This window comes from Eublepharis macularius, chromosome 16, assembly GCF_028583425.1.
Source record: "Eublepharis macularius isolate TG4126 chromosome 16, MPM_Emac_v1.0, whole genome shotgun sequence".
In the NCBI taxonomy this organism is placed as follows: domain Eukaryota; kingdom Metazoa; phylum Chordata; class Lepidosauria; order Squamata; family Eublepharidae; genus Eublepharis; species Eublepharis macularius.
The window spans coordinates 11599805-11627543 of record NC_072805.1 but is presented as its reverse complement, the minus strand read 5'-3'; the positions used below and the strand labels follow the sequence as shown (position 1 = coordinate 11627543).

General features: G+C 42.8%; 1 protein-coding gene across 2 annotated transcripts in view; it reads left to right on the top strand.

Annotated features, from left to right (window-relative positions):
* The window catches only part of CCND2 (cyclin D2), a 40131-nt gene extending 18167 nt beyond the window's left edge, over window positions 1-21964 (top strand). For both annotated transcript variants that reach the window (XM_055000333.1, XM_055000332.1), the window contains exons 4-5: window positions 9412-9560; window positions 16729-21964. In XM_055000333.1, the coding sequence (XP_054856308.1) occupies window positions 9412-9560; window positions 16729-16878 (299 nt within the window). In that variant the 3' untranslated portion in view covers window positions 16879-21964. The remainder of the gene's footprint in view (window positions 1-9411; window positions 9561-16728) is intronic.
* Window positions 21965-27739: the final 5775 nt, after the last annotated feature.

Genomic DNA, 27739 nt, shown 5'->3' with positions numbered 1-27739 from the left:
CAAAGCTTGGTACTTGGATAGTGGTGTTACTCTATTTTTTAAATTATTTATGTAATTTATAGTCCTTCTTTCTCACTGAGTCTCAAGGCGGATTACACAGTGTTAGATTACAGTCAATTTCAAGGACATTTCCATAAACAATGCCATAAACCAGGGTGGATTTGATTGTAATCAATTTGATTTAAATCGATTTAAATTGTGATTTAAATCACTAGTCAGTAAGACTAGATTTAAATCATTTTTTTTTTACATAAAGACTCACTCTTTTCTACATAAGGACTCCTCACACTTAGCTTCTTGTGCAAATCTATTCTACTCCCAACAATCTTCTCTTCATTGAATTTTTTGAAACTTGGCACTTAAGAGGTAAGGGGCTGGTTCTGTATACAAAGATTTGCAATGGAATGATGGGATTAAGGTCTTTTTCTCAACTGTGTATGTTTATTGTATAACCTTTTTGTTGTGAAGAAGAGACATGATCTCTGCAGACACAAATTCAGTTTTGAGAACTGTAAAATGAAGGATCTGTGATAATATCTTCTAGATAGAAAAAATGCCCAATAATCTTACAGAAACCTCTGGAAGAGCATGACATTGTGAATGGATTAATGGAATTTGTTTACCAAAAAGTTTAAACATTGCACGAATATACAGCCTCATGCTACATAATTGAAAACTAATCCATTTTTCATGATGATAACCTTTGGACTATACTGTATCTTAAATAGAAAACTATCTTTAGATAGATTTTTCCTCAAAAAACATTGTATTTAAAAATCCATTTTTTAATTCTTTTTTTTTTTTAAATCATTGATTTTTATCTGCCCTGCTGTAACGTAAATAAACACAATTTTACAAAGAAATAGTAATACAGAGTTGAAGAAATGCTGAAACAACGTAATCAGTTCTAGGACTGACATTAGAAGCACAAGTAGCTCATAGGAGCGCATATTTAAGACAACAGGTAGTACATTAAGCAACATAGTGTCTGTAGTCCTTAACTCATTAGTGAAGCATCTGAGAGCCCCTCCCTATAATACAAAAGCCTTTTTGAATAATTCAGTTAGAGATTCAGTTAGGTTGAGAATTGTTCCTAGTATTCATCTGACAGAGAACACCACAGCAGCAAGGCAGTATATATTTCCTTTTTGTTCAGTTTTTATATAAACAGTTTAACCACACAACCAACGAAGAAAATAATTTCCAGTGTCAGTTGGTATGAAGAAATTGGCAGGTGACGTGGTTTTATTCTCACATGCCTGGGTAGGTTTGTATCATCTTTGGGTGACTTTGTAAACAATATAGTATCTAAAGAATTATTAAGTATCTAAAGAATTATTAAGTATGAAAAGGTCGGCACAATTCTTTTCAGCAGGAAACTAAAGGACTGCAGATGTCATATTAACGGATGGAAAACTTAATAGGTTAAATCATATCTGGGAATTTATTTTTCTGGTAGGCAGTTGGAAAGTTCCCCATCTTGTCTGTGTGAAGGAAAGAAAAACAATCATTCGAATCTTAGGGCCAAACTCGATTGACGGGCTGAGTGCAGCGGGCTGAGGTAATCTTGTCCCCGTCTCCCCTTGCCTACCAAGGGCCAAAAAAGCTACTTACCCCACAGCTATTTCACCACTTGAAAAGGCATGGGGTGGGGAAGAGCACCACGCTGCAGGCCTGATCAGGATTGAGCCCTTACAGCATTTTTAAATTATGAGGATACCATCACAATCAGTTTGGCCCTCAGACTTGGGAAAATAATGGGGGAAGAAAAATGTATGGGACTCTTACAAACTGTTTTTTGGCTAATCTGTATCCTATATGGAGCAGACTTGGGGGCTATTGTAATATTATTCAGCTGCAAAGGGTCCAAAATAGGTTATGTAAAGCCATTTTAAGAGTCCTAAAATACTACTGTAGTTCTTCTTTGTTCAGAAACTGATATGCTCAGTATAGTTTTGAGAATCCAGTCTTGTATTTTTGGTTACTGGTTAAAATTCTTTCAAAGCAGGCAAACTTTTTCACCAGGAGAAGCAGTTTTTCAGTTCGATCTGGTGTCCAAGACCAAACCTCTTGTGCAGTTGTGTGGTTTTTCATCAGTTTGTTTTTTTGGGATGCCAATCTGTAGTGTATCTTGCTTGCTGGTCTATGACTGTAATAATAAATTTGATTTGTGGGCAAAAGAACATTCACGAATGAATTTAAAAGAGGTTGTTGATATGTCAGCACTTCCAAAAGTTGAATTCTCCTCTTGATGGTGCATGTTAAAATTAATTCATAACTCTGAAAGGAACTGAACAAAAATCATCACATATTCAATCAGAGGGTCTCTAACTTTACCTCTGTCTCTAAGTTTCAAGCGGATACGCCCTACAATTTTAGCGGATTTATAGATGTGGTTAAGTGGTTGGGCTGCAAATCAGCACTCTGCTTGTTCGGATCCCACTACTGCCATGAGTTTAGTAGGTGGCCTTGGATAAGCCACTCAGCCCCAGCTTTTCAACTGTATTGAGGCGATAATAACAACAATGACTTTGTTCACTGCTTTGAGTGGGGTACTAATCTATCTAGAGGAGCAGTAGATAAGATCATATTGTTATTATTAAATTATCGAGAAAATTTATTTGTAAAGAGCTGCTCTCAGTCTCACTTTCTCTAATGTAGATCAAGATGGGTAGCCATGTTAGTTTGTCTGTAGCAGTAGAAAAGAGCAAGAGTCCAGCAGCACCTATAAGGCTAACAAAATTTGTGGTAAAGTATGAGCTTTTATGAATCACAGTATCTGAAGAAGTGAGCTGAGACGCATGAAGGCTCATACCCTACTACAAATTTTGTTAGTCTTATAGGTGCTACTGGACCCTTGCTTCTCTCTCGAATGTTTATATCATAAGAAAAATCTGAAGCATTTTCCTCATCTTTTTATATAATCTAATCTTTTTTTTCAAATATCAAAGTAAAGTTTACTTAAGCACCAGAATAAAGTTGACATCCTAAGTAAATATAAGGTTTACTTTCAGTGTGATATTTGGGGTTGTTTATTGTTGCACAAATATTGGATTCTTGGCCGATTTCTCGTGGAAACCCTGATGATGATCCAAACCCTAGCTGGAGGGAAAAGGTACGGGAGAGAACGTACCAAGCAGGGGGATAGTTAAGCCCTCGTGCCCTTTCTGCAGCGCACTCTCCCTGCCACTTACAGGTTGGTCAGTGGAAACCAAGGTTACTAAAGCTGGGCTTGTGCAAACATGTGCTTCCACCGTACAATGTGGGAAAGTTTATGGATATTTATTGTGGATATTTATTCCTTGTATCTCTGGAACTGACTTACACTAATGGTTATAAGATGTGCATTTAATATTGTATACATTTAACAGCTTTACTATTAATTGAGCAGTGTGGAAAAATGCTGTTGATCTTGTTCTATAAGATAATGCTTGCCACGCTCCATACATATGTTCTGAAAAGCTGCATAGAATCTGAATGCCCTGGCTGTTTTCTGACTTTCTCTCCCCGCTCCCTTTCAAGTCCCTCTTGTTTGTAGATCTGCCTATCGCCAACTTCAGAACACTGCTTGAATTCATCCTCACCTCTGCGCCTTGCTGCTCCTTAGATTCTGTATTCATTCCTTAATTGCTTCCTGTCCCCTTAATAGTTTCTCTTCGGCAATGGTCTTCTGAATTTTAAAAGAGCCAGGAGGCTGTGGCCAAGCTATCCTGTTGGTTGAAATGCCCATGTTTCTTTCCTTTGGAGCTTCTATATTTGTTTCCAAATAAAAAAGTGCCCCCCCCCCTGCAATTCCAGTAATTGTATGATTGTACTCCGTTCCCTTCTTTCTTGGCTTCTTCTCTTGTTTGTCTACCCCAACGTTTATCTTTGAAGCTAAAATTTCTTATTTATGCTGCCTGTTGTGTCCAGAGATCTTTTCTCTTTTTTGCTGTGTGCCCTAGGACTTCAGCTTTACCACCTGGGCTGGACTGGACCCTGTGGGTCCATTCCCCTAGTGGCCCTCCCATAGAAGACAAGATGCTACTCGGAGTATCTTCTGTCAAGAGAAGGCTCCTTGCATTGGCGGAGAATGCTTTCAGTCACAGAACAGATCTGCATGGTCAGCCACTGTATCTACCACATAATGGAACAATTCTGATCTCTCTGTTTTCTTCATCTGCTGTAACAAGTGGGATGTTAATATTTCCCTACAGCAGACAGATGAGGAGGGAATGAATTTGGACTCCGGAAGAAAAAGTTCAGAAAGTGAATTACCTTTGTCTAATGAATTGGTACCTCTCCACGTTGCAAGATGGCTACACTAGATATTTTTAGATGCAGAGGAGTTAGCCGTGTTAGTCTGTAGTAGCAAAATCAAAAAGAGTCCAGTAGCACCTTTAAGACTAACCAACTTTATTGTAGCATAAGCTTTTGAGAATCACAGTTCTCTTCGTCAGATGCATCTGACGAAGAGAACTGTGATTCTCAAAAGCTTATGCTACAATAAAGTTGGTTAGTCTTAAAGGTGCTACTGGACTCTTTGATTTTGCTAGATATTTTTTGATCCCATGAAACGGAATTTAAAAAAAATTGTTTACTTTATAGTCCATCTTTCTCTACAGAGACTTAAGGCAGATTAAAGGTAAAGGTAGTCCCCTGTGCAAGCACCAAGTCATTACTTACCCATGGGGGAACGTTGCATCACAACGTTTTCTTGGCAGACTTTTTACGGGGTGGCTTGCCATTGCCTTCCCCAGTCATCTACACTTTATCCCCAGGAAACTGGGTGCTCATTTTACTGACCTTGGAAGGATGGAAGGCTGAGTCAACCTTGACCAGGCTACCTGAACCCAGCTTCCGCCAGGATCGAACTCAGGTGAGCAGAGCTTGGGCTGCAGTACTGCAGCTTACCACTCTGTGCCACAGGGCTCTTCTCTAAGGCAGATTACACAGGGTAAAACAATGCAATTGAATTGGCACGAGAGATCTAATAAGCAATGCAACAGGACTAGGATTACAAAATTAGAAGCAATGCAGGAAGTATCAGATGTGATCTGCTTTGTTTGACATAGCATGGAATTACAGAAGTAGAATTACAATGCAGTGAGAGCAAAGTAGTACATACAACTGGTGATCAGTTGTAATTCCAGGACAACTACAGGCCATATTTAAGATAAGTAACCTTGGGTTATGTTGTTTTAGGGATTTATAATTTATACTTTTTTTAAAAGCCCAAATTTCTGTAAGCTGCTTTTGCATTCTTTTCTGGAGTAAAGCAGGATAAATAAACAAAAAATGTTAAATGATAAAATAGTGGCAGAATTCAAGCATGTCCCCAAAGCAACGATCTCTGGATTGGAATGTGTTCCGCACAAATGTCTTAATTTTTTTTTAAAAAAAAAAATTAAATATACTGGGGTGTTCAGGAGTTCACAATAGCTTCTTGGGCTCATCCAACCACCACAACCACCACCACAACAACAACCACAACCAACAACCACAACCAACAACAACCAACAACAACAACAACAGCGCTTATATATACCGCTCTTCTAGACAGATTAGTGCCTCACCCAGAGCGGTGAACAAGTTAGTGTTCAGGAGCGTGATCGCGGGAGCGGGCAGGCACCCTCTACGGCCGCCCCACGTCCGACTGAATTGATGTGATGCTGCAGTGACCGAACTCCCGAGCTCAGGTGATCCCTCCGGCCTCAGACTCCCAAAGACTGGGATTACAGGTGTGCGCCACCACGCCCAGCTACAATTTAGTGTTATTATTATCCCCACAATACAGCTGGGAAGCTGGGGCTGAGAGGAGTGGCTTGCCCAAGGCCACCTGCTGAGCTCATGGCAGTAGTGGGATTTGAACCAGTAGAGTGCTGATTCACAGCCAAACCACTTAACCACTGTGCTACAGCAGCTCTCAAATAATTGAGATTGTTAGCTGCCTACAATGTCTTCCTTCCCAGAAGTCCAAGATGGACTTAACCTGCTCAAATTTTGATTGCTCAGCAACAGCTGTGAATGCCTTAGCAAATGCAGTATTAATTTAAAAGAGTTATATCCTGCATTCCTCAGAATCTGTTTAAGATACTAACAGCATAAAAAAATTTAATATATCAAAATTACTCATTGAACTACAATAGCAATAAAACCCTGCGTCAATATTTTAGATCAGCAGCCAGTAAAAGCAGCCTTTGAAATCAGCGTAAAAGTAGAGTGAAAACAGAGCAACAAGATAAACTTATTTATTTATTTTATTCGATTTATATACCCCGCCCTCCCCACAGATGTGCTCAGGGCGGCCCATTAACTTAAATTTAAAATCTGGGTGAAGAAGAACTGTTGCCATTAATAGCAGTGGACACATTTTAATATTGTTGCCTTTAATGGGAGCAGAATGCTAGCTGAAATACCCTGGTTAAGTGATCTGAAGGTTGTGGCCACTGGTCATTCCCAGTGTTCCCAGTCTGAATCTCCTTTTGCAAGCATAACGCTTTTGTTCATTTTCCTGGCTCAGGCAACAGAGCTTGACAAAATATGTTGGGGAAAAACTGATGAGTTTTGGCCTGGTGCATAGGAGAGGTGAAGAAAGGGGATTTGTAATTAACAGCTAGTTTTGCGTGGAAAATAAATCCTGGGTAGGAACCATACTGGAGAATGGAGTGGCCTTGATTTGGGTGGCGGGGGGAGGGGTTCTGTATTCGTTTCCAAGATGCCTAATGTTTATTTATTGGGATTTTTTTTTTACTTCGACAAATGCTTCACATTATTGTGCTTTTTCTTGCACATGGAAATATGATAATTACAGCTTTTCTCCCCTCTCACGCCTACCCAGCCTTTTCCATCTCTTAGGTGGCCCAATTGTATAGTGGCCTTCTGTCATTTGAATGAACTCTTTCCACGCAAGTAAGGGCCAGAGCAATGTGTGTGGGGGTGTCCCTTGCTCCTTTTGTGGGCATGTCAAGCGAAATTTATATTGGCAGGAAGGTCGCTGCTGCAGTTTTCAAAAGCTCACAATGAGGTGATGGCACCACACAATAGCGCCACACTCTCTGCCTGCCTCACCAGTTGTGGTACTTAATTAATGTGCTAAACAGGGGGAAGGCGGTGATACAAATCCTTGCCTGTTGCACAACAAAAACCAGGGCCTGTGTCGTTTTTGTAATCGCTGAGTTTATGAGGCCCATTTATGAAGGGGAGGGGGAGGCTTGGATGTTCTGCTTTAGCCACTCTGGGCCTTTTGCCATTAGAAATCTGTCTCATTTACATTATGAATGACAGTAAAGGGAGCTAACAAGGTTATTGGGCACAGAAACCTCCTCACGTGATCACACGTGGAAAGAGGACCTCCCGCAATGCTCTTGGCAGGGCCACTGTGGGTCTTTATTTTCAGGTTCTTTGGGAGGATGGTGTTGGGGAGTACATAACTCACCCTGTGTTAAATAAACCACTAGAATGACAAAAAAAAAGTGATTTCAGGCAACGTGGACAAACCCCCAAGACGGGACGTTTGGGATAGAGGTTAGAGTTCTGCAAAACGAGGCTAGCTGATGCCAGGCGTGCAAGAGAGGATGTGGCTGATTGTTGGGTGTATGGAGACATTTGCGATGGATAAGGTTGGTGTGGCAAGGGAAAAGATAGAGTTTTATGCCTAGGGACTAGTTTCCTGAGGTCAGAGGTGGTTTTGCAGTATGCAAAACAACCTCTGACCTCGCACTTTGGAAATGCAAACTGCGAAATGCGAAAACAACCTCGCACTTTGGAAATGCGAATTGGTTTGAGGAAACTGGGTATTGGACGGCACTGAATTGTATTTCTGTATGGCTTAGAGGCTGGAGCCTTCTGTACCTACCCCTTTATACTTGGCCTGAAAAGTTGCAATTTTTGAATAGTCAACAGGCAGGTGAAGGAGAGAGATTAAATAGTGGTCATTTTCACATGTCTTTAAAATAGGCAGTACTCAGGGGAAGGCTGCTGGCTTCCTTGCGTGATTTTTGACACCATCCATTTACAAAACGGAGGCAGTGATGATGGTGGCGCATTTGTGGCTGTGAAAATAGCCGGGTTGAATATCTTGGGATGCTTTCCAATTATTTAAACCTTCAGTCATTGAAGTTCAGATAAGACATGCACTAGAGACTAGGAAAGGTACCATCATCACATCACAGTGTGGCTGATAAAGATGCAGGGAGGTAGAGCATTCTTTAAGAAGCCTTGTCCAAGTGAAGGAAGAGCGCACAGGATCTGGTACAACAAATATAAATTGGTAAGGCAAGTGAAAGGTACACATACAGATTCATCAAACACATGAAGCTGCCTTATATTGAATTAGACCATCAATCCATTAAGGTCAGTTTTGTCTGCGGTGATTGGCAGAGATCCTCATCACTATTACTTGAGCCTTTTTTAACTGGAGAGGCCAGGGACTGAACCTGTGACCTTCTGCATGCAACACAGAAGCTCTTCCACTGAGCCACAGCCCCTCATATCCCTGCAACTGTTGAGAAATTCTCATTGCTTGTCTCAGGTTCAGACAAGCAATGAGAATTTCTTTAAATATATTGGAAGCAGAAAGACAGCCAGAAAGATAAAGAAAGTGAAAGGATTGCTCACAGAGGATAGGAATATAAATAGCCTAAACAAATAAATAAATGCTGTGGTTCCAGTATTAATTTTAGATGTTCTCCTAGCTATAGTGGAATTGAGGAGTGACGCACAGTGCTGAGAGAAAAACAGTAAAGGAGTGGAATGGGCAAAATCTGCTTATCCCTGCTGTGAATGCGGATCTTGCCATTTCTGTTAAAAGTGGAGTGCTTAGAGTAATTGTTTGGTCTCTGAGCTGAGGGAGGAGCAGAGGGTGGCGGAAAAGTGCTTGGTGTTTGTTCTTGTCCAAAAATGCAACAGCCTGGCACACTACAGGCGGTTCTTTTGCTGCAGTGGTCTGTTTGCCAAAGTGTCATAATGTATCAGTTGTTGCAGCCCATACGGACGATCAGGGCACCTTGAAGTGGACTTGGCCATTTGTATCCTCTTGCAAGTGGAAATGAGAATTTTACCTTACATCAGGTGCAGTTGGGTAAAAAAATCTTTCCTCCCTCTGCCCTGCGTGTTCATCCTAGAACAGTGGCACTCACTCCATGGCTCGTGGAGAGCCACATTTGAGACCTTTATTTCAGGGAGGTTTGAAACTTACCCATTCCTGTTTCAAGGTGGAAACCACCTGCCAGCCACAAACCCCGCCAGCCAAGGGCCTTGCCCATTTTCCTGAAACATGGGGCAGATGCCACATGGAGAACCATTGCGCAGAAGAGCCACATGTGGCTCCCAAGCCACTGAGTGAATATCCTAGAAGCAGTCAAAGGGTATGTTTTTTTTTTTAAAAAAAAATGCTTAGGTTTGAAATAATTTCTGGATCTCTTTCTACAGATTTTAACTTTGCCATGTATCCGCCATCAATGATTGCAACAGGGAGTGTGGGAGCCGCTGTCTGTGGCCTGCAGCTGGATGAGGGAGACCGCCTTCTCTCTGGTGACTTCTTAACAGCACTCCTGGCCAGAATCACGAACACAGAAGTGGTGAGCATCTCCAGAACCTGTGACATATATCTGTGTGTACTTGATGAAGTGCTTTCAAGTTGACGTGGGGATGCGGGAATACTCTATGCCTGGGAGTCATAAAATGGTCACTTCATCCACAAGGGATCAGATTTCAAGGTGGTGGGGTCTATTAGAAGTTGAAGAGAGAAAACTCTCTTGTCGGTTGTTCCGTCCCAGATGTGTAGTTGCTTGGTAGCACATTCTGCCAAACGCTGTACATGAGGGAATTTCTTGTCACACATTTTGATTACTTCCATTCCATGTCTCATAAAATCAGCCCTGCTAAGCCATGGGTTGCCATGAGTACAGGATTGGTGAGGTGGTGAGAGATCTTTCATGCACCTGAATGCTGGAGAGGTCTTCTGAACTAGAGGGGGAAGAGTTGGCTGGGGGCGGGGGGGGGGAGCATTTATTTTATCCTATTTAAAACATTTCTATGTTGTCTTTCCACCAAATTAAGGATTCTTAAAGTGACGAATGTTTCAAACACTAAAAATGTTTCAAAGCCTTTAAAACAATTAAATAAAACGTATAAATCCACAAACATGTAAGAACACAAATAGGGAGGAGGGCTAATAAGAATTAGTGAATGAACTCGAAATAAAACAAAAATCTTTATCTGCTGGTGGAAGATGACGATAGAGGGAGACAGAGGAAGGAGGTCCCGATTTTTGGCGGCGTAGCTGAGAAGGCCCCTCCCTGGATTGCCTCAGAGGCCAGGGGCACTCGAAGCTGGGCCTCTGAAGGTGACTAGAGTGGTCAGGTAGGATTATATGGATCCTTCAGTAGCTTGTTAATAACAACAATATTCAATTTATATACCGCCCTTCAGGACAACTTAATGCCCATTCAGAGCAGTTTACAAAGTGTGTTGTTATCCTCACGACAATCACCCTGTGGGGTGGATGGAGCTGAGAGAGCTCCAAGAAGCTGTGACTGACCCAACATCACCCAGCTGGCTTCAGGTGGAGGAGAGGGAAATCAAACCCAGTTCTCCAGAGTCCTGCTGCTCTTAACCACTACACTAAACTGCCCTTGTCCAGAGACCAGTCTCAGAATCTTAGATAGTACCTCTTTCTTGATATGAGACAGGGCTATCTTCTGACTCCAGCTGGGCTTGGGGCTTCCCAGACCATCTTGCCTTTGGGTCTGGAAGCAGGAGCTCTTGAAGCACCTGTGTTTTCTTTCCTTCTCACTTCCTTTTGCTATTTCTCTTCTTTCCTAAATGATTCAATAGTCAGACAGCATTTTTGGATTGTATGAGATGCGGGAAGAAGAGTTAATAGGGTCAGTTCCCTTTCCTCCCAGGCTGAAGCAGTGCACCTTTCCAGTTGGCTCTAGCAGGCACCTTCTCTTCCCCACCTCCTCTGGCTAGAAGAAGGGAGTGAGGCACTCATGTATCATAATAAGATGGTCAAGCCTGCGGTGAGGTGCTTGGCACATGCGCAGCCCAGCATGGAGCATGATCACCACTGAAGACATAAAAAATCCATTACTTGCTCTAGCCCTCTCCCATTGCCCTCTCTCCCATGTTGGTCATGAGGTTACCGAGAAGCAAAGTATAGAAGTACAAAGGGAGGGCGGGATGAGGAAGTGTTCCTCTTTTATCAGACATTTGGGAAACATGGTTCTGTATTCTAAATCCAAGGTGGCTTTCAACATTTGTGAGCGTGTGAGGTGGCTCAGCTCCCTGTTTTCCTCACTCCCCTTGCTTAATATGTATAGTAATTTTGCTCTACTGCTGTTTCTCCCCTCTCAAATGACCCAGAAATTGCAGACCCAAAGTCTGGCCAAGATTGTGGCTTGGATGAGAAATTGTTGGCCACAGCTTCACTTGCTTGCCCAAGTGGAATGACAGAATAAATGTTTGTAGGGTAGTTGCAAAGGAATCCCCTCCAGCACACCAAGGTTTCCTAGGTATTCTGCAAAACTATTACTTTCTTCTGGATTTCTACAGAACAGGTCTCGAGTTTTGTGCAAAATGCCTAAATTCTTAAGAAAAAGCGAATACTTCTTTCTTTTGTAAAGTGTGTGTAGACCTGCCTTCCAGTCTGGCCATGCCACAGTTTTGTTCTTTGCTGAGCTCCTGGAAGGAAGGTGGGGATAAAATTTGTGATATGACCAACTTTAGTTAAGTTGGTGGCCCGTATTCTGCCAAGTGGTCCAGAGAATTGCCAGTATCTGTAACTAAGGATTTGGGGGAGCAGGGCTAGGAAAGACCAGGGGCATGAGACTTTGGACAAGCCCTGTTGGGAGGGGGTCAGTCTATATATGTACTGATGAACTGCATGTTTTGTTTCCACAATGGGGCATTTCAGGGTGGGAAAATGGTGTAGGGCTACACCCCCTGGCTCTGAGCACTGATCCAATTGAGCCCCTGTGCACCTGAGAAACACAGATCTTCAGAGCAGACCAGGGGATGTCCCTGGTGAAAACATCCTGTAATATTAATTTTAGAGAGAGGGGCATCTTCACAGCCTTGGCCTGGCATGCCTGCGGGACCGCCTTCTTCCTTATGTTCCTCATGGCAGCTTCACTCTTCTGAACAGGGTCTCCTCCAGGTGCCACCCTGCACATGGGCGAAATCAACAGCAACCTGTAGACGGGCTTTCTCTGTGGTGGCCCCTGTCCTGTGGAATGGCCTGCCTGAGGAGGTCAGGAGAGCCCCCACTCTTCTAGCTTTCCTCAAGTGATGCAAAACTAAATTATCTGTATGGAGGGGCTCTCAGACGCTTTGCTAATGAGTCAGGGACCATAGACTTGACCGCTATGTTGCCTTACGTACTATCTGTTGTCTTAAATATGCGCTCCTATGAGCTGCTTGTGCTTCATGTGGTCTAATGTTAGCCCTTGAATTGCTTATGTTCAGTTTCAGCATTTCTTCAACTCTGTATTGGATTCTTACGAATGCTATGTCTTTGTAAAATTGTATTTATTTACCGTATAGCAACCATATACTTCTCACCTATACTCTCTTAGACAGTAACAGTGCAGTTACTTTGAGTTTTTCTCTGGGGAAGGGGAGTACTAGGGAGGCTCTCACAGTGCAATCCTGTGCAGAGTTGCTCCAGTGTAAGTGTACTGGAATCAGTGGGCTTAAACTGGCACAACTCTGGATAGGATTGCTCTGTGAGTTCCTGCTGGTTCGGGGTCCTCCATTGCTTAGTAGTGCCCTTTCTCTAAAGTCTGACTGCCTACTTTCCCTGTCCGCAACATCCAGACCCGTTCATCCTTCTTCCACATCTCTTCCTGGCATCGTTAAAAAGGAATGGGTCAGTCCGTAGAGTGCCTAAATTTGACCGAATGCCTCAGTCTCTTCACAGAGAACAGCTGCTTTGCCGTAGTGTGTTTAAATCATGGAGCTACTTGGGAAACGACGGCCGCGTGCACCCTGTCCCTCAGAGACCATTCCCCGGTCTCCAAAGCAGGTGTCTAGAACTGCGGTGGACTAGGCTTTTTTTAAAAACAAACAAACATGGACAATCTTAATCATGGATCTTTCCCCACGCGCCAAGTTTAGTTTGCCAAGGCACCAGTAGTGAGGCATGCCAACGAACGTAGTCAACTTCTTTGTCCTCCATTTTGTTTCTGAATTTTCTATAGGATGAAAAGGGTTCTTCACACTGATTCAAAGAGAGTTAAAATGCTGCCACATTCTAGATTATATATTACCATTGAGCCTTGCTATAAAATTACAGAACGGACTGCGAGGGATGGCAAATGAACATTGGGCCAGTGTTCTGTCTGTGAGCCATTCATCTGACCTCCTTCAGTGTTTGCAGACTGGTTTTGGATCCTTGTGAGAGGGCCTGCTGTATCCTCTCCTGCTGCATTTTGTGTATGCGAGGAAGCGACAAGGCGGAATAGGACCCGGGAGAAAGGAAGAAGGAGATAGTTTCCTCTGTTGTTTCTGTCCCGAGATGGCAGCTGCTCTGTTAAGGTTTTCATTTGCCAGTGAGTGGTGTGTGTGTGGGGAGGGGGAGCAGTGAAGAGATGTGGTTAACGCTGCATGGTAATTGTGGAGTTCTGACGGAGCCATTTATAAGTTAAGGGGGGAGTGTTGCTGGGAGAGTGAGCTGGCCTTTGGAGGAAGTGAGCCCACCCCACCCCGTGTATGCTAAGAGTCCCCATCTTGGCGCTAAATTGTCATGTGGCTGGGGTATTGCCCTGACTTGTACTGCTGCGTGCGTAGGCAGCTCGCGCTGAGGAGACTGATAACCAGGCGCAAATATTCTCAACGTAATAACTGCCGAAATAACTGGACTGTGGCAAATAGAGCACCTGGAAAAGAACACAAAATGGAGTTCAAAAGTCAAATGATATATTGATGATCAGCATATAATTCAGTAGTCTCTTAATGAGTGTTTTCAGCAGAGCCTGTTTATTTATTTATTTATTTATTTAAACATTCCCCCCCCCCCCCGCCTTTCCTTGTGATTCAAAGGGGTTTACAATAGTAGATTAAAAACTTTTACAGTTTAAAACCAAAATAAAACAACAACTCCCAAATCTCTCCCTCTTTTGCTTGAAAGGTGCTTGCTTTTCAAATCTCCTCAAAAGCCCTGGCAAAGAGGCAAAACTTGCAGTGCCTCCTGAAGATCTCCAAGGCGGGGAATCCCGTCCCCTCCTCAAAGAAGCCATTCCACAGAGCAGGGGCCACCCTGGAAAAGGCCTGAGTTCTGGTTGAGGCCAGCCAGGTAGGCCACCCTAAGAGGTCAGATCACCAACGGATAGCTGCCCGAAGAGTCATTGGTACACAGGGAAATATGGAAGAAGGGCCTTCAGATACTTTGTTTATTTATGTCATTTATAATCCACCTTTCTCACTGAGGCTCAAGGCAGATTACACAGTGTGAGATTCATACAGTCAGTTTCAAGGACATTTTCATAAAGAATGCCATAAGGTAAATAAACACAATTTACAAAGACATAGCATTAATAAGAATCCATACAGAGTTGAAAAAATGCTGAAACAGAACATAAGCAATTCTAGGGCTAACATTAGACCACATGAAGCACAAGTGGCTCACAGGAGCTCATATTTAAGACAACAGATAGTACGTAAGGCAACATAATGGTTAAGTCTACGGTCCCTATCTCATTAGCAAAGGATCTGAGAGCCCCTCCCTATAATACAAAAGCCTTTTTGAATAATTCGGTTTTGCATCATGTGCAGAAACCTAGGAGAGTGGGGGCTCTCCTCTTCAGGTAGGCCATTCCACAGGGTGGGGACCACCACAGAGAAAGCCCGTGTACAGGCTGCTGTTGATTTCACCCTTGTGCAGGATGGCACCTGTAAAAGACCCTGTTCAGATGAGCGAAGCTGCCGTGGAGGAACATAGGGAGGAAGGCGGTCCTGTAGGTATGCCAAGCCAGGTTGTGACGGGCTTTAAAGTACCTTGAATTGAGTTCAGAAACAAACTGGCTACCCAGTCTATTTGTTTCAGATTGGGCAACATGTTCCTAGTGGCTAGACTCTGACAATATTTGGGCTGCCATATTCTGGACTGGGTGACGTTTCTGGGTTGTTTTGAAGGGCAGCCCCTCATAATGCATGTTACAGTAATCCAGCTATGAGGTTACAGAAGCATGGATCAGTGTGGCCAAGACGGCTGAATCTGGGTAATGAGATACTGGAGAACCAGATGCAGCTGAGAGGAGGTGCATGCCAACCCACTTTGCAAAAAGTAAGGCAGGGTTCATGAGCACCCCCAAGCTCTTAACCATCTCTAAAAAAGCCAACTCTGTGAGTCGGGGTGTCCGTAATGAACAGGGGCGCTGGTCTGGGCTGCTTGATAGTCATGGAAACTCCTTCTCCGAACAGTGTGATATTTTTCTGTTTCATGTGCTTTAGAGTGCTGCTTCATCACAGCAGTGTACAGACACATCTCAGTTATCGCGTTTTTTAAAAATCATTTTCCCCAGGCAACCGACCACATTTATTCTTTCCAATGTGATAAAAGAGCACAGAGCCCCCCGCCCAATTTTCACTCTCTGCTGAATGCCCCTAATACGCCGGTAGAAGGGCCAGCTCCACCCCTATCAGAAGCTGAGTTTGGGGGACTGTTTGGGATGGCAAAAGCTCCCTTTGCACTGGGCCAGGAGACCCACTTGTGGCCTTTCCATGCACCTTTATGCACAGAAACGCTTGAGGCGCAAAGACTCACACCTTTCTCCCAACTTTATTGGTCAAGAATAGGGGGGAAAAGGTGGAGAACAATCGATCAGCCTTTCTCAAAGCTATCTTAGGCTCCAGCACAAATGTTTCACTATCTGCCGCAAACAGTTAGGGGGTGGAATCTTGCATATCTCTGATCGACACGGTCGCAAAACAGTTTGGTGTTGGTTGGTGCATGCATGATTGATGATAGTCAGACACAACGAATCATTTTATGCAAATTAGGGGGAAATTTGGCAGAAATACATAGAGAAATTTTAGAGGACTCCCAGGTAATCACAGGCATTGGCCATACATGGCAGTCTGTTCCTGGCAGATCCCGACATGTCAGCTTGTGTGACTAAGTGGCAAATGGCAAGAATGAGAGACCAGATGCCTCCTGCTTGCACAGAACATAGTGTCCAGGGTAAATGCATATTGCTCCTTATCACATGCAAGAACCACACATGGGAACTTTTCTGCCCTCTTAAATGGACCTCCACAACAAAAAAGAGAAAAGCAGGATTTCTTTTCCAAAGAAAGCTAGTGAAACAACGAGCATACACTTGTTGACACTTGACTATTCTGGGGTCTGTTAATGACAGCCCCCTTGTTTTTGTGTACTGGGAACTCAGTGAGTTGATGGTTCAGAGGGAGAACTTTAGTCTGTGTGATTTTGGTGCCTTGATTGCAAAAACAGCTGCCCTGAAGCCTCCAATTGGTCCCCCCTCCCTTTACCTATTGAAAAAAATGGCCACGAAAATCATGAGAATGAAAGAAAACTAATGAATTTCGAGTCCGATTTGGCAACGTACCACCAGAAAACTACCCAGTCGTGATAAATATTTTTACCCAACAGCCACAGATTTGAAAATGTCATGATTTTTTTCAAAATGCCCACCCCTAGTTATGACATGACAGCCTTGGTTCATCCATAAAAACGTAACATTGCACATAATTGCTATAGAACATGCGTTTTCTGTTTCCTAGGACTGCCTGAAAGCGTGCCAAGAACAGATCGAGTCGGTTCTAGTAAACAATCTTCAAGAAGTCCCACAGCATCAGAGCAATGCTTCAAAGACCATGGATGAGTTGGATCAATCCAGTACTCCTACGGATGTCCGGGATATTAACCTGTGAGGACATCGCCACAGAAAGTTGTGTTCCACCAGCCCCATTTTTTTTTGTGCTCTATCTTCTCTTTCACACACAGGCACGTATATGTTCCAGCAGAATGTATTTGAAACTTTTTGGATCTTAAAAATCACCAAAGGCAAAAATCCATTGGGAAATTCCCTTGCACGAGTCGCATTGAATTGAGTCTTGTTCTTTCAAAAGGCTTCTGCAAGAAAACTTCTCACTTGTCTATGTGTGTGTGTGTATAGCATTCAGTGCCTATGATATAAAACAGAAGGGAATTCCACAACAGTGTGTTTCATAATTGCTGTTTTGGTTATGTATTGGTGATAAGAGAAGCTTATAAAAGCATTCAAATAGCTAGATAGAGTTAAGTGTGCAGGAACAAAACAGAGAATACTTTTTAATGAGTGTATTATGAGCTCGTGTGTACCCCTTTTCTCTTTAAGAAAGGAATAATATTTGTCAATTATTTTTAATGGCTTACTTGGATTGCAAAATCAATAGATATAAAATGGAGAGCAGGCTGTGTGTGTATGTGTACGTGAAAAGAAAATGGAGGGAAAATTCCTGAAGTGATTGAGTTGGGGGGGAAGGTACAGAAGACATTTAGGGTGCAGTGCATACATGCTCTCGTGAAGTTTATATTTGTTTTGATGGGGTACATGGGAGATTGCGCCTTGATTTTTCTTCCACCTTGACTGAAGATAGTTTTAATTGTTAACCTTTGCTCTTAGTTGGTAGATTGTACTTAAGAAATTTGTATTGTTTTTGCAGCCAGATTGGCAGGGCTTTGCCTCTTTAACACCCCCCCCCCATATATGTGTGTGTGTGTGTGTGTGTGTACACCCCCACCCCCACACACATCACCCCCCAAATCTGGAAAAAATGTTTGGATCTTTTAAAGACAGTAGTCTGTTTGGCAGAAGTGTGAAATTTCCTATTCAGCTGTGGGCCAAACTAAAGTAATTACCTTTCAAGTTACAGTTGAGAAGGAATTTGTGTGCATGAGTCTCAGTGTTCTTTTACCATTCCCACTTGTTTTAACAGGGCTTGGGCAGGAGAACTTCCCACTGGATGTTGTCTTCATTGTATGCTTGTATAATTCTACTACATGTTCGTAGAATGTACTTCGAACTGTCCATATATTGTGCTTTATGAGTATTAATACTGCCTCTAATAAGGATACTTTTGCTGTTTGGCATAGTACAATGCATATATACCACACACGTATACTGTTGGCCCAGTTGGTGGGATAGTGACTAGCAGTGCTCTCCTACGTAGAGTAACACCAGCCTGTGACTCTGCATAGTGTGTCGCTGTAAGTTACTCTTGGATAGGTTGGTTGTTTCTGTGCGTTCATAGTATGAGATAGAAAAACACACCATTTTAAAACGACTAGTCAGTTAATGAGTAGAGATGTGAAATTTTGAAGCCATGGGGGAAATATTTAGGGGAAATTGGAACAAATGCAAACCCTACTTTTTAATCAAACTGTAAACTTACTTTGGTAGAACAGCAGGATTTGATTCCAGTAGCACCTTAGCGACCAATGCTTTTCAAGGTATAAACTTTCAAGAGTCAAAGCTCTCTTCTTCAGATAGTTTTGATTTTCGAAAGCTTATACTGTGAAAATCTTGTTGGTCTCTAAGGAGTTACTGGACTTAGATCCTGTTGTTCTACCAAGATGGCTACCTACCTGAAACTTACTTTGCTAGCTTAATGATGTAAAATGCACCACTTAGAACTTCACCATATACTTAATGTCTTAGTTTTTTGAAATGAAAATTGCGAATATACCTCAAACTAGAAAGAGAGAACTAGAAACTGCGGTTCTTTTTGCTATCATAGCACAGGTATATTTTTTTTGCCATCTAAGAGGTCAAACAGAGAAATTGGAAGTAGCACAATCAGATACTGAGTTAACTTCGCATCGTTGAAAACGTTAGACTCTTCAGTGATGTGTATCTATTACACCTGGGGTTGGATCCAGCCATTTTTTCTGCTGGTGAAAAAGGGAGGGGTCCCCCCATTGACCACCAAAATGGTTGTGCTGTGGATTATGGGACAAGTTGGCTGGCTGCCACCCCATAGCCTATTAATTGTGGACAAAGTTACACAATAAATATATCCTTGGAAATATTGTGTATGTCTAGAACAGGCAAAGGATTTATTATCTATTGTTGTAGGTTGTCTTAGATAAAAATCTTTCCACTACATATTTTGAATGAGTAAAACCTTGTCTTAAAAAGCATGTCCCTTGTTCCAAAAGATAAAACTACTTCTGAGTTTGTTTGTTTTTTTCATTCTCCCCTGAATTTCTAATCTTTTTCCATTGAAAATAAGTCCTAGGGCGAGAGGAGGAGAAATAGGGCCCACATTTGTTTCTCTCACCAGGCCTTCACATCTCTACTAATCAGACTTTTTAACAACTTTGTGCTCTGACGCCGTGGCTATAGTTGTTGGCTGCCAGTTTCATGTCACTGCTGGTAGCTCCACCTTTCTCCATGTACACCAAAAGATGTATTCCTGGATGAAGATGCAGGAATACTTGCTCAAATGACAGCTTTTGAATTCATATATCTCTTGCTAGGATGGTGTAACTATCTGGATTTCAACTGATAAATTTATCTGCTTTGCAAGCACGTTATTCAAGTAAGACCCTGCCAGTCTTCCTTAAAAACATACAAACAAGTTATTTTGAACTTGCAGAAAGTCAAAAAGGAAGCTTGCAGACTCCTGTAGTCTTTTTCCTTTTTTGGCATAATGTTCTGCCATGTTAAAAGGGGATGTAGTTTGATCTCTTTCCCCTATTCTACTCCCACCTTCCTAAAAAATAATTCCTGTATTTTTCATTAACTTGTGCAGTCCACAGTTAGCATTATTATAAACCATTTCATTCGAAAAGCACTTTGAAAGCCTATTCCTAAGGGATTAAAATAAATGAAATGGCTTATGACATGTGCTGAACAAAGCAAGTCATGGACATTATGTGTGTACATCTCTTCCCTGGTGTCTTGTGTTCTCACTGAGTTGTGGTGTTGCTTAAATTTCCAACACCTGCTTCGGGTGATGTTCCCACCTCAACATTCCATATGGAAGTCATGACAGACAACCGATTTGAAGTTGCAGCAAGATCTTAGTATCTGCTGTGAGATAACCTATGAACAGTGAAAGAAAATTGCTCGTGCAAGACACACACAGGCAGCAAACATCAAGGTGCACGATTGTTTATTCTTTTTAAAATTCTTCTTATATTATTATTACTACTACAAGAGTGTATTCAGTGTACTTGAATTTTTAGTTTCCTGCTCCATCTGGGTTTTTTAAAAAAGCTTTTAGTTAGCAAAAGAGATGAGGCAAGTGAAATATTTTTTGTCTCCTTGCACAATTATATTAACAGTTTTGAATATTCAGTGTGAAGCTGTTGGATGAATTGTTAACCGTTGCATTTTTAAAAGGTAAAGTGTTCTGTGAGAGAATGCGCGATCACGCTGAAGAGTCTTTGGTGACGGGACTCTTGGCACGAGTTTGGCTAGTTAAGGGTAAGAAAATGGAGTAAGAATCTAAGGGGGGGGGGGTTATTTTGCGCTGCTAAAAAGCTACAATTTGTTTAATTTTTCACATTAACAGTACTTAGCTGTATTGTTTCACTGAGTGTGCTGCTATTTTGTAAACATTTTTATAATATATTACTGCTTAAATTTTCAAATCCTGAAGTAAGTGGTTAAGTGGAGATATGCTGCATTTCTTCGATTTACTGGAAAATGCCTGTACAGTCTCTCCCTCCTCATACAGAGTTGTGTTGCTGTTATTATATTAATTTCTTATCACTCCTTCCTTGCTATATTTTACCTCAGGTTTACTGGAAAACAAAATGGTTCCCATTTTCACATTACCTCACAATTTTACAGTTTTCCACGGAGAGCCACATTGAAGAGTTGATGCAAAAGGCATCTGGGGCTGATCTTTTCCCAAGGGAAAGTGGTCAAGCTTCAGGTTCGAACAGGGAACAATTTTTTTGATCATGAAGACATTTGGCTCCAACGTGGACTTTGGTATCCTTACCATAATGGAGGAAAATGCAGTGATATAGAGAATCTGGATTAAATTTGTCATATTCCCATCAAAGCTGGAGAAATTAGTCCAGAGAGATTTTACGGTGAATTACAGTTCTGGGGTACAATTCCCCAACAGTGTGCCCAGTAATAATGGATGGGATTTATGAAGGGGAAACACTTAGGTCTAAGAAGCCCTTGAGTCCCATAAATATCTTTGGCTTTCTATTCCCTTCACAGTCTGGTTATTCTGGCTTCCTACCCTTCCCATATATCTTAACATAAAGATTTCATTTTCTATTTTAAAAAGCCGTATTTGGCTCTGGAGCCTTAGGTTGCAGACCCCTGGCTTAGGTGACCATGCTTCAAATTATTCTAACTTTATGCAAACCTATAGTCATTTCTGTTGCAGAAGGCCAGTGGTTTCTGCCTTAGCCCAGTCAAAATGAATCAGAACTGTATAAAAGCTAATGAATGTGTAAGCCCTGTTGAAATTAATTGCACTTGAGCAGATGTTCCTGGTGGATTGTGCCCTTGATAGAAGGCAAAATCTCTTCCTTTAACCAAATAACCAGATTCTCCACAGAATCACTCTGAACACTGTATTTTTTCCCACTGTGGTTACCATTTACCTCAGAAATCACTGACAGTTGCGCAATCTGTTTTCGACTTCTTCTTCTTTAAAAATTTTGCTTTAACAAAATGTGATGCCGTATCAGTTCAATGTTACTCTTTCACAAATGGGCTGCGTTAAGGGGTATGGACTTTAAAAATATGGTCAGGGTATGCTAGGAGATGTGTATAGACATGGTTGGATATATAAAAATGTATTTAGCAAGTATGTGAGTCTCTGCTTGGGTTTTGATGGATAAGAACACTATAATCTCTTCTGATTACCTTCCAAAAGGTCTTATCTGTTAAGTCTTCTATGTTAATAATCAGATGTTTTGACTAGTTACAAGAAGGTTTATATGCAATGTGTTTTTGGCAGGATTAGATATATTATGGACATTAAACTCACCTTGACCCAATCAGACTGGTTTTTTTAAAAATCATATTTGTGTCCTTTTGTGTCAGTATCTTTTTTAAAAATCAGCACTTTAAAATGGCAGTCACTGTGTTACCATGTGAATGTGCGTGTTCAGACTGGGAATTAATTTACCTGTTTCTGCAGGGAGTAGGAACAAGGCTCTTTACCTCATGAGATGATTGTGAGTGACTGAGGAGCATAATTCAGTAGAAAAAGAATAACAGAACCAGATTTAAATGTTTAAAGAGAAACACGGAGTTTACTGGGGGACTGGGTACAATATTGGGATGAGGGGGAGGAACTTATCCTGAGTAAGTACTGATATTAAAACAAAGCACAAGCAAATTGCACATTTCCTAACAACACCCAGAAAACATCAACCAGGGTTATTCCAATTTGGAGGAGAAGTTACCTCTAAGTTTAAGGTGTGAATGTGGGAAAATGGAGAACGGGACAGAAGAGAATAAGTGGTTTCAGCAATAGCAGACCAACTGGGGTTGGGGTAGCAGGTAGGGGATCCAGAAACCAGCTACAAATGTTTGGGGGCTGAAAGGTGGCTTTTATGCACCTCTGGTCGTATTAAGAGGAGGACAGTGTCTGCTGCAATGAGATTGGGCCCAGGCTAGAAATTTTTAATCTGATTGGAAGATTAGAATTTTAAGGGAGTAGAAGGTAGAGAGAACTCCAAATATGGGTCTGATTTTAAAGTAGGAGGAAAATAGGGAAAAGTCAGCCTGGTGTGATTAGTTTACCTGGCAGGTGGCCAGCTCAGGCCTGTTGGACAAATCTGGGTAATGGCTCGATTGATTAATCTGAGTGGCAAGCAAGATTAACAAAGGCCGGGGCGTGGTTTATGGCCCTGGCCTTCCTTGTGACTAATTTTTCAGGGAACTCTGCATTGTAAGGCAGGTTCCTTGTCATAGTGGCCACAGACTCTGTGTCTCGTGAATGCATGAAGCCACCATGCCTCCAAGAAGACCATCACTTTATCATGCTCAGTCTTGCCTACTAAAACTGGCAATGGCTCTCAAAGGTGCCAGGTAGGAGTCTTTCACGTCTCCTACCATCTGATCCTTTCAATGGGAGATGCTGGGAACCTTATGATGCAAAGCAGATGCTCTACCCCTGAGCACATCTCAGTGGAATGGAGGTTATGTAAAACCACAAGCTAGATACCTTCCCGTTAAGAGTGTATTAAAGGGAACGTCTTTTTTATCCTTCAGACTGTTGGCAACACTTAAGCCACCCCTTCTCTTTTATGATAAACATATGCCAATGGGACCTGTGCACACAAGAGGTAAAATCCTGATATTCTGTGAGTCCTGAAGCCAGGAGTTTAAATTTCAAAAGGCCCCCGATAAATTGCAATCTCCCCTCCCTTCTTTTCCCCTAGGAAACCCTACAACCCTACCGAGAACAGAATACCCACAGATTGCTGTAGAACAGTCACCCGCAACACACCTAGCTAATGGCAGAGTCAGGAAAAGATGGGTTGCATTGCTAACTCCTGTAGCTGAATGCATGCTGTCTCAGGGCACAGTAAAGAACCAGGAAGGGGCACGAAGGCACTATGCCACGCTGGCTGAGGAGAGACAGTGGCAATCATGGCTGCTGGAGGATGAAGTGGTTCACGAGGCACGGGAGGATCGCAAGACATTTCAGGATGCCATGTAGCAGAACACGAAGGTAAAGCTAACCATTGTTAAAGCACTCGCAAACCTCACACAACTGAGGGCAGAGTAGCAGCACGATCCAGCCAGGGCAAGACTGTGCCAGCCTCACAATGATGGAGGCAACCCTCCTGTGAGGGGCAAACTGTTCCAGCTTCAATGTGAGGCCAGCCTTCCACCTGCCAAGTGTGCAAGCCTCAATGTAATGCAAGCAGTCAACCTGCTGGGGACCCACTGGGCCTGCCTCAAAGTGATTTAAACTGCCGATCTGCCACTGAATTGAGTTTCCCTGCCAGGCAGCAGCTCTATAAGCAATCCAGATGAAGAACCATCTAAGAAACCTGCCTGTGCTGGCAAGAAGCCTGTGAAGAAGGGACCTGTATTGACATCACAGAGGAGGACGCAGAGGTGGCAGGACATTCTGAGGCCAGGCTTGCCTCTAGTTGAGTAATACCTCACAAGCAGGCACACAGAAATTCCAAACTGAAATCAGTGTGTCTCTGCGGCTATTTGTAGGTCAAGACATGGGTTTTGTTGGAGACGGGATCCTCTGCAATGGGCTGTTAATCATCCTCCCTTATGAGTGCTCTGCGGCGTTACCCTTCCAATTTATTACCTGCAGGCACATAAGTTGGAGTGATGCACAGCACTCTGTCCCAACACACAAGAGCCTCGTGTAATAACACTTAAGCAGGTTTAGAAGCCACCATAAAACAAATCTACACATCCCCAATGCAAGGCATCCCCCCCCACTTTTTCAGCCACGAAAACGTGATCATAAATCTTGCCCTGATTATGGCGATCCTCCCACCAGGGGTGACCCATAGCCTCCCACAGATGCCTCGTGGAGTGTTGGTGGGGCATCTGGCAGCTCTGCCAAGGGGTCCTCTGCCATGCCTCCAGGGAGTCCATGAAGTCGCCCTTCACCCGCTTGAATTTTGTGCAGCATTGGTCAGCCGTGAGGGTAAAGCCGACTGCAGAGAGCTCCCAGGCAATGTGCCTGCACATAGCCCTGTTCCTCGGATGAGCGCTCGCCATTGTCGTCGTCGTCATCATCGGCATGCCCTGGCTGGATGATGGTCTTCAAAAGCAGGGTCACCTCTTCATACTGCCCAAAGGTGCCCCTGCTTCTTTTAGAGCCAGGTTGAGGCAACCATCCAGATGCTGCAACACATAAACGCTAGGGTTTTATTGACTGGTGACCTGCCATTCAATTGTCTGTCAGTTATTGATTGGTGGCCCCTGCTCATGATCCCTCTATAGACATTGTGCTTGGCTCTTGCTTATTAGTACTGCAGTTATTGTTATTAATGACAAACAACTGCAATGGGCGCAAGAAAAGTCTGCAAGAGAATCAAGCACGGGAAAAGAACTTTGAGGGTTTCCCTCTGCAACCAATGACCTCTCCAGAACTGCAGTAGTACAGTGGTGGGAACAGGACTGTCCAGTCAGTGAATACAGGAAGAGGGAGGAGAATGCTAATCACATTGGGTCATAACACTGCAGCATTACAACATGTGTGTGAAATTTTGTTTTTTTAAAAATGATGTACACTCTAGTCTCTACAAAACCCAACTCAACATTAACACAAATCTACATGTCCAGAAATAAAAATCAGACGCCAAATCAACTCGGCATCCGATAGCCCATCCTGATGGTCTTTAAAGATGTACTGTTGACTATCGTACTTGCCTTGGGACCATGTTTTCAGAGGTTAAGAGAGTTTGGACCAAAGCATCGGTTAAGTCAGGACTGGGGTTTCTCTTAATGGAGTCGCAAATGAAGATCTTAACTAGATGACATTTTACACCACTGAGATTGCATCACATCAACTGTTTAATTTCTCCATATTGTCGGGAAAAATGTGGGGAACTTGGCACATAATTTCACTGCTGGTGACTTTGTCCACATATAAATAAATTTTGGGGAAAATTCTTAACTCATATAGAACAAATCACTGGCTACCCTCTTTAGGCAAATCCAGAACAGATTCCACTAAATCTATGGACAGATATTGACGCCTCAAAGGAAAGAGATTAAAAAGTCTAATTGGAATACTTTTAACAGCAGCAAAAGCCACAGTTGCAACAATTTGAAATGATCCAAAACCTCCCACAATCATGATGTGGCTGAGATAAATATGTTACCACTACTTCATGAAGAAAGTTAGTACCAGAGTATATGGCTAGTAAAGGGCTTACAGCCAGACAAAGCATACCCATTTGACCTCTTTATATTGTAAATAGTATTCAACTGTATGTTAATCAAAAAACAGCTTAACTTATATACAAAATCTGTATTATATATATCTTTTTTGTATATCGTTATATATCTAGGTTTCATTTAATTGTTAATGTTTAATTGTTAATGTTTAAAAAACCAATAAACAGTAATAAAAAAACACAGAGACAATAAAACAACCATTAACAGCTGGCCTGAAACAAAACTTTGATGCCTATAAAATCCACATCAAACAACAGTCTAAACAAGTAAGAACCAAGAGTTTGCCTGTAAAACCTTGATCATAGATCCAGAGGAGTTAGTCGTGTTACTCTGTAGTTGCAAAAAGGTAAGAGTCCAGCAGCACCTTTAAGATCAACCAACTTTATTGCAGCATAAGCTTTCGAGAACTACAGCTCTCTTTGTCAGATGTACTAAATAAGAACCACCTTCATCCTCCAGAAGCCAAATAATGAGGAGGCTGACCTTAATGATTGGGGTAGGAAGTTCCAAAGTTTGGAGCCAATCCTAAGAAATCCCTGACCCACATGCTTATCAACCTTATCACTGTTAGGTAGGCATGCGGAGAAGACCAGTGCTGGTTGATTCAGAGCCAAGCTACAAGTGACGCCTGACACAGGTTGGACACTTGTTAGCTTCCCTCAAGTTTTGATGGGAAATGTAGGCATCCTGGTCTTGCAGCTGTAATGGAGATCCAAGCTGTAAAACCAGGATGCCTACATTTCCCATCAAAACTTGAGGTAAGCTGACAAGTGTCCAACCTGTGTCAGGCGTCACTTGTAACTTGGCTGGTAGACTACAGGCTGGTTCACATGTGTGAAAGTAGATTCCTGTGTCTTTACAGATTCCCTTAATAAAGAGCACTGAAACACCAAAAAACCCCCACAATGGAGTTGCAAAACAGTACTAAACTATGCCCACGTAATGAATTGGCACCGGGTTTATTGCTGTTTTGAGCTTGGTTTACTCTTGATCATCTTTCTCTCTGGGTGGAATAGGTTAAGCGGCTCAGCCACGGAACCAAGATTCTGTAATGAGCTCTTTAAATTGTCCAGAGTAGAGGTGATGTTTGTTTGTTCACCAGAAAAAAATCTCAAAGAGTTAAAGGAGCATGTCAGAGCTGGTGGCACTAGCTGGAGGTTGGAAGTGGTTTCATTCCCAATAATCTCTTAGGGAGTCTTTTGGCTTTTATGAGGTCGATGAAGCGTTTGTCTGTGCGTAAAGCTGGCTCAGGGGTTAAGAGGGGGCTCTTTTGTTTGCCCAGTGACTCAGATTTAGTTGCTTCAATGAGATGCACAATACTTAGGTTGAAGTTGGAGTGTAGCACCAGTGTCCCCCCCCCCTCCCGGTCTGGATGTCACTTCCCTCCGGAAAGATAACTGGAGTTACAGGCTTCTTTAGATGCCAGAAATATTTCAAGCCTCTCTCCCTTGCGTAAGATTACACACGTTCTAAATAAAAGCACTGATGGTGTTAAGTTAGAAATGTAGCGAAGCTTTTGGAACGTGACCACTACTGTCTCGCCTGTTAGCAGCCAGTGATGACCTACAAGCTGCCCCTAACAAGCCTCTTTAAAGACGCACCCAAGGCTCCCCTCCACCACTGAACGACTACGAAAAAACCGTCCAGAGGGGTACAAACGACTAAAGCGCTATTAAAACGGGCCCCAAGCGACTGAACGACGACCGTGAAGCAGCTTAACACTCCGCGCTTGTTGGGCCCGTCAGTCGTGTGACTGGAGCCGCGGGGGGGCGGAGTTCGCGCCCCGTGGGCGACGCGGAGGGGAGGCCGCGGCCAATCCGCCTCGAGGGGCGGGGCTTCCCCTTGGCCCCTCCGCTGGGCCTTCCCGGCATGCCCCGCGAGCG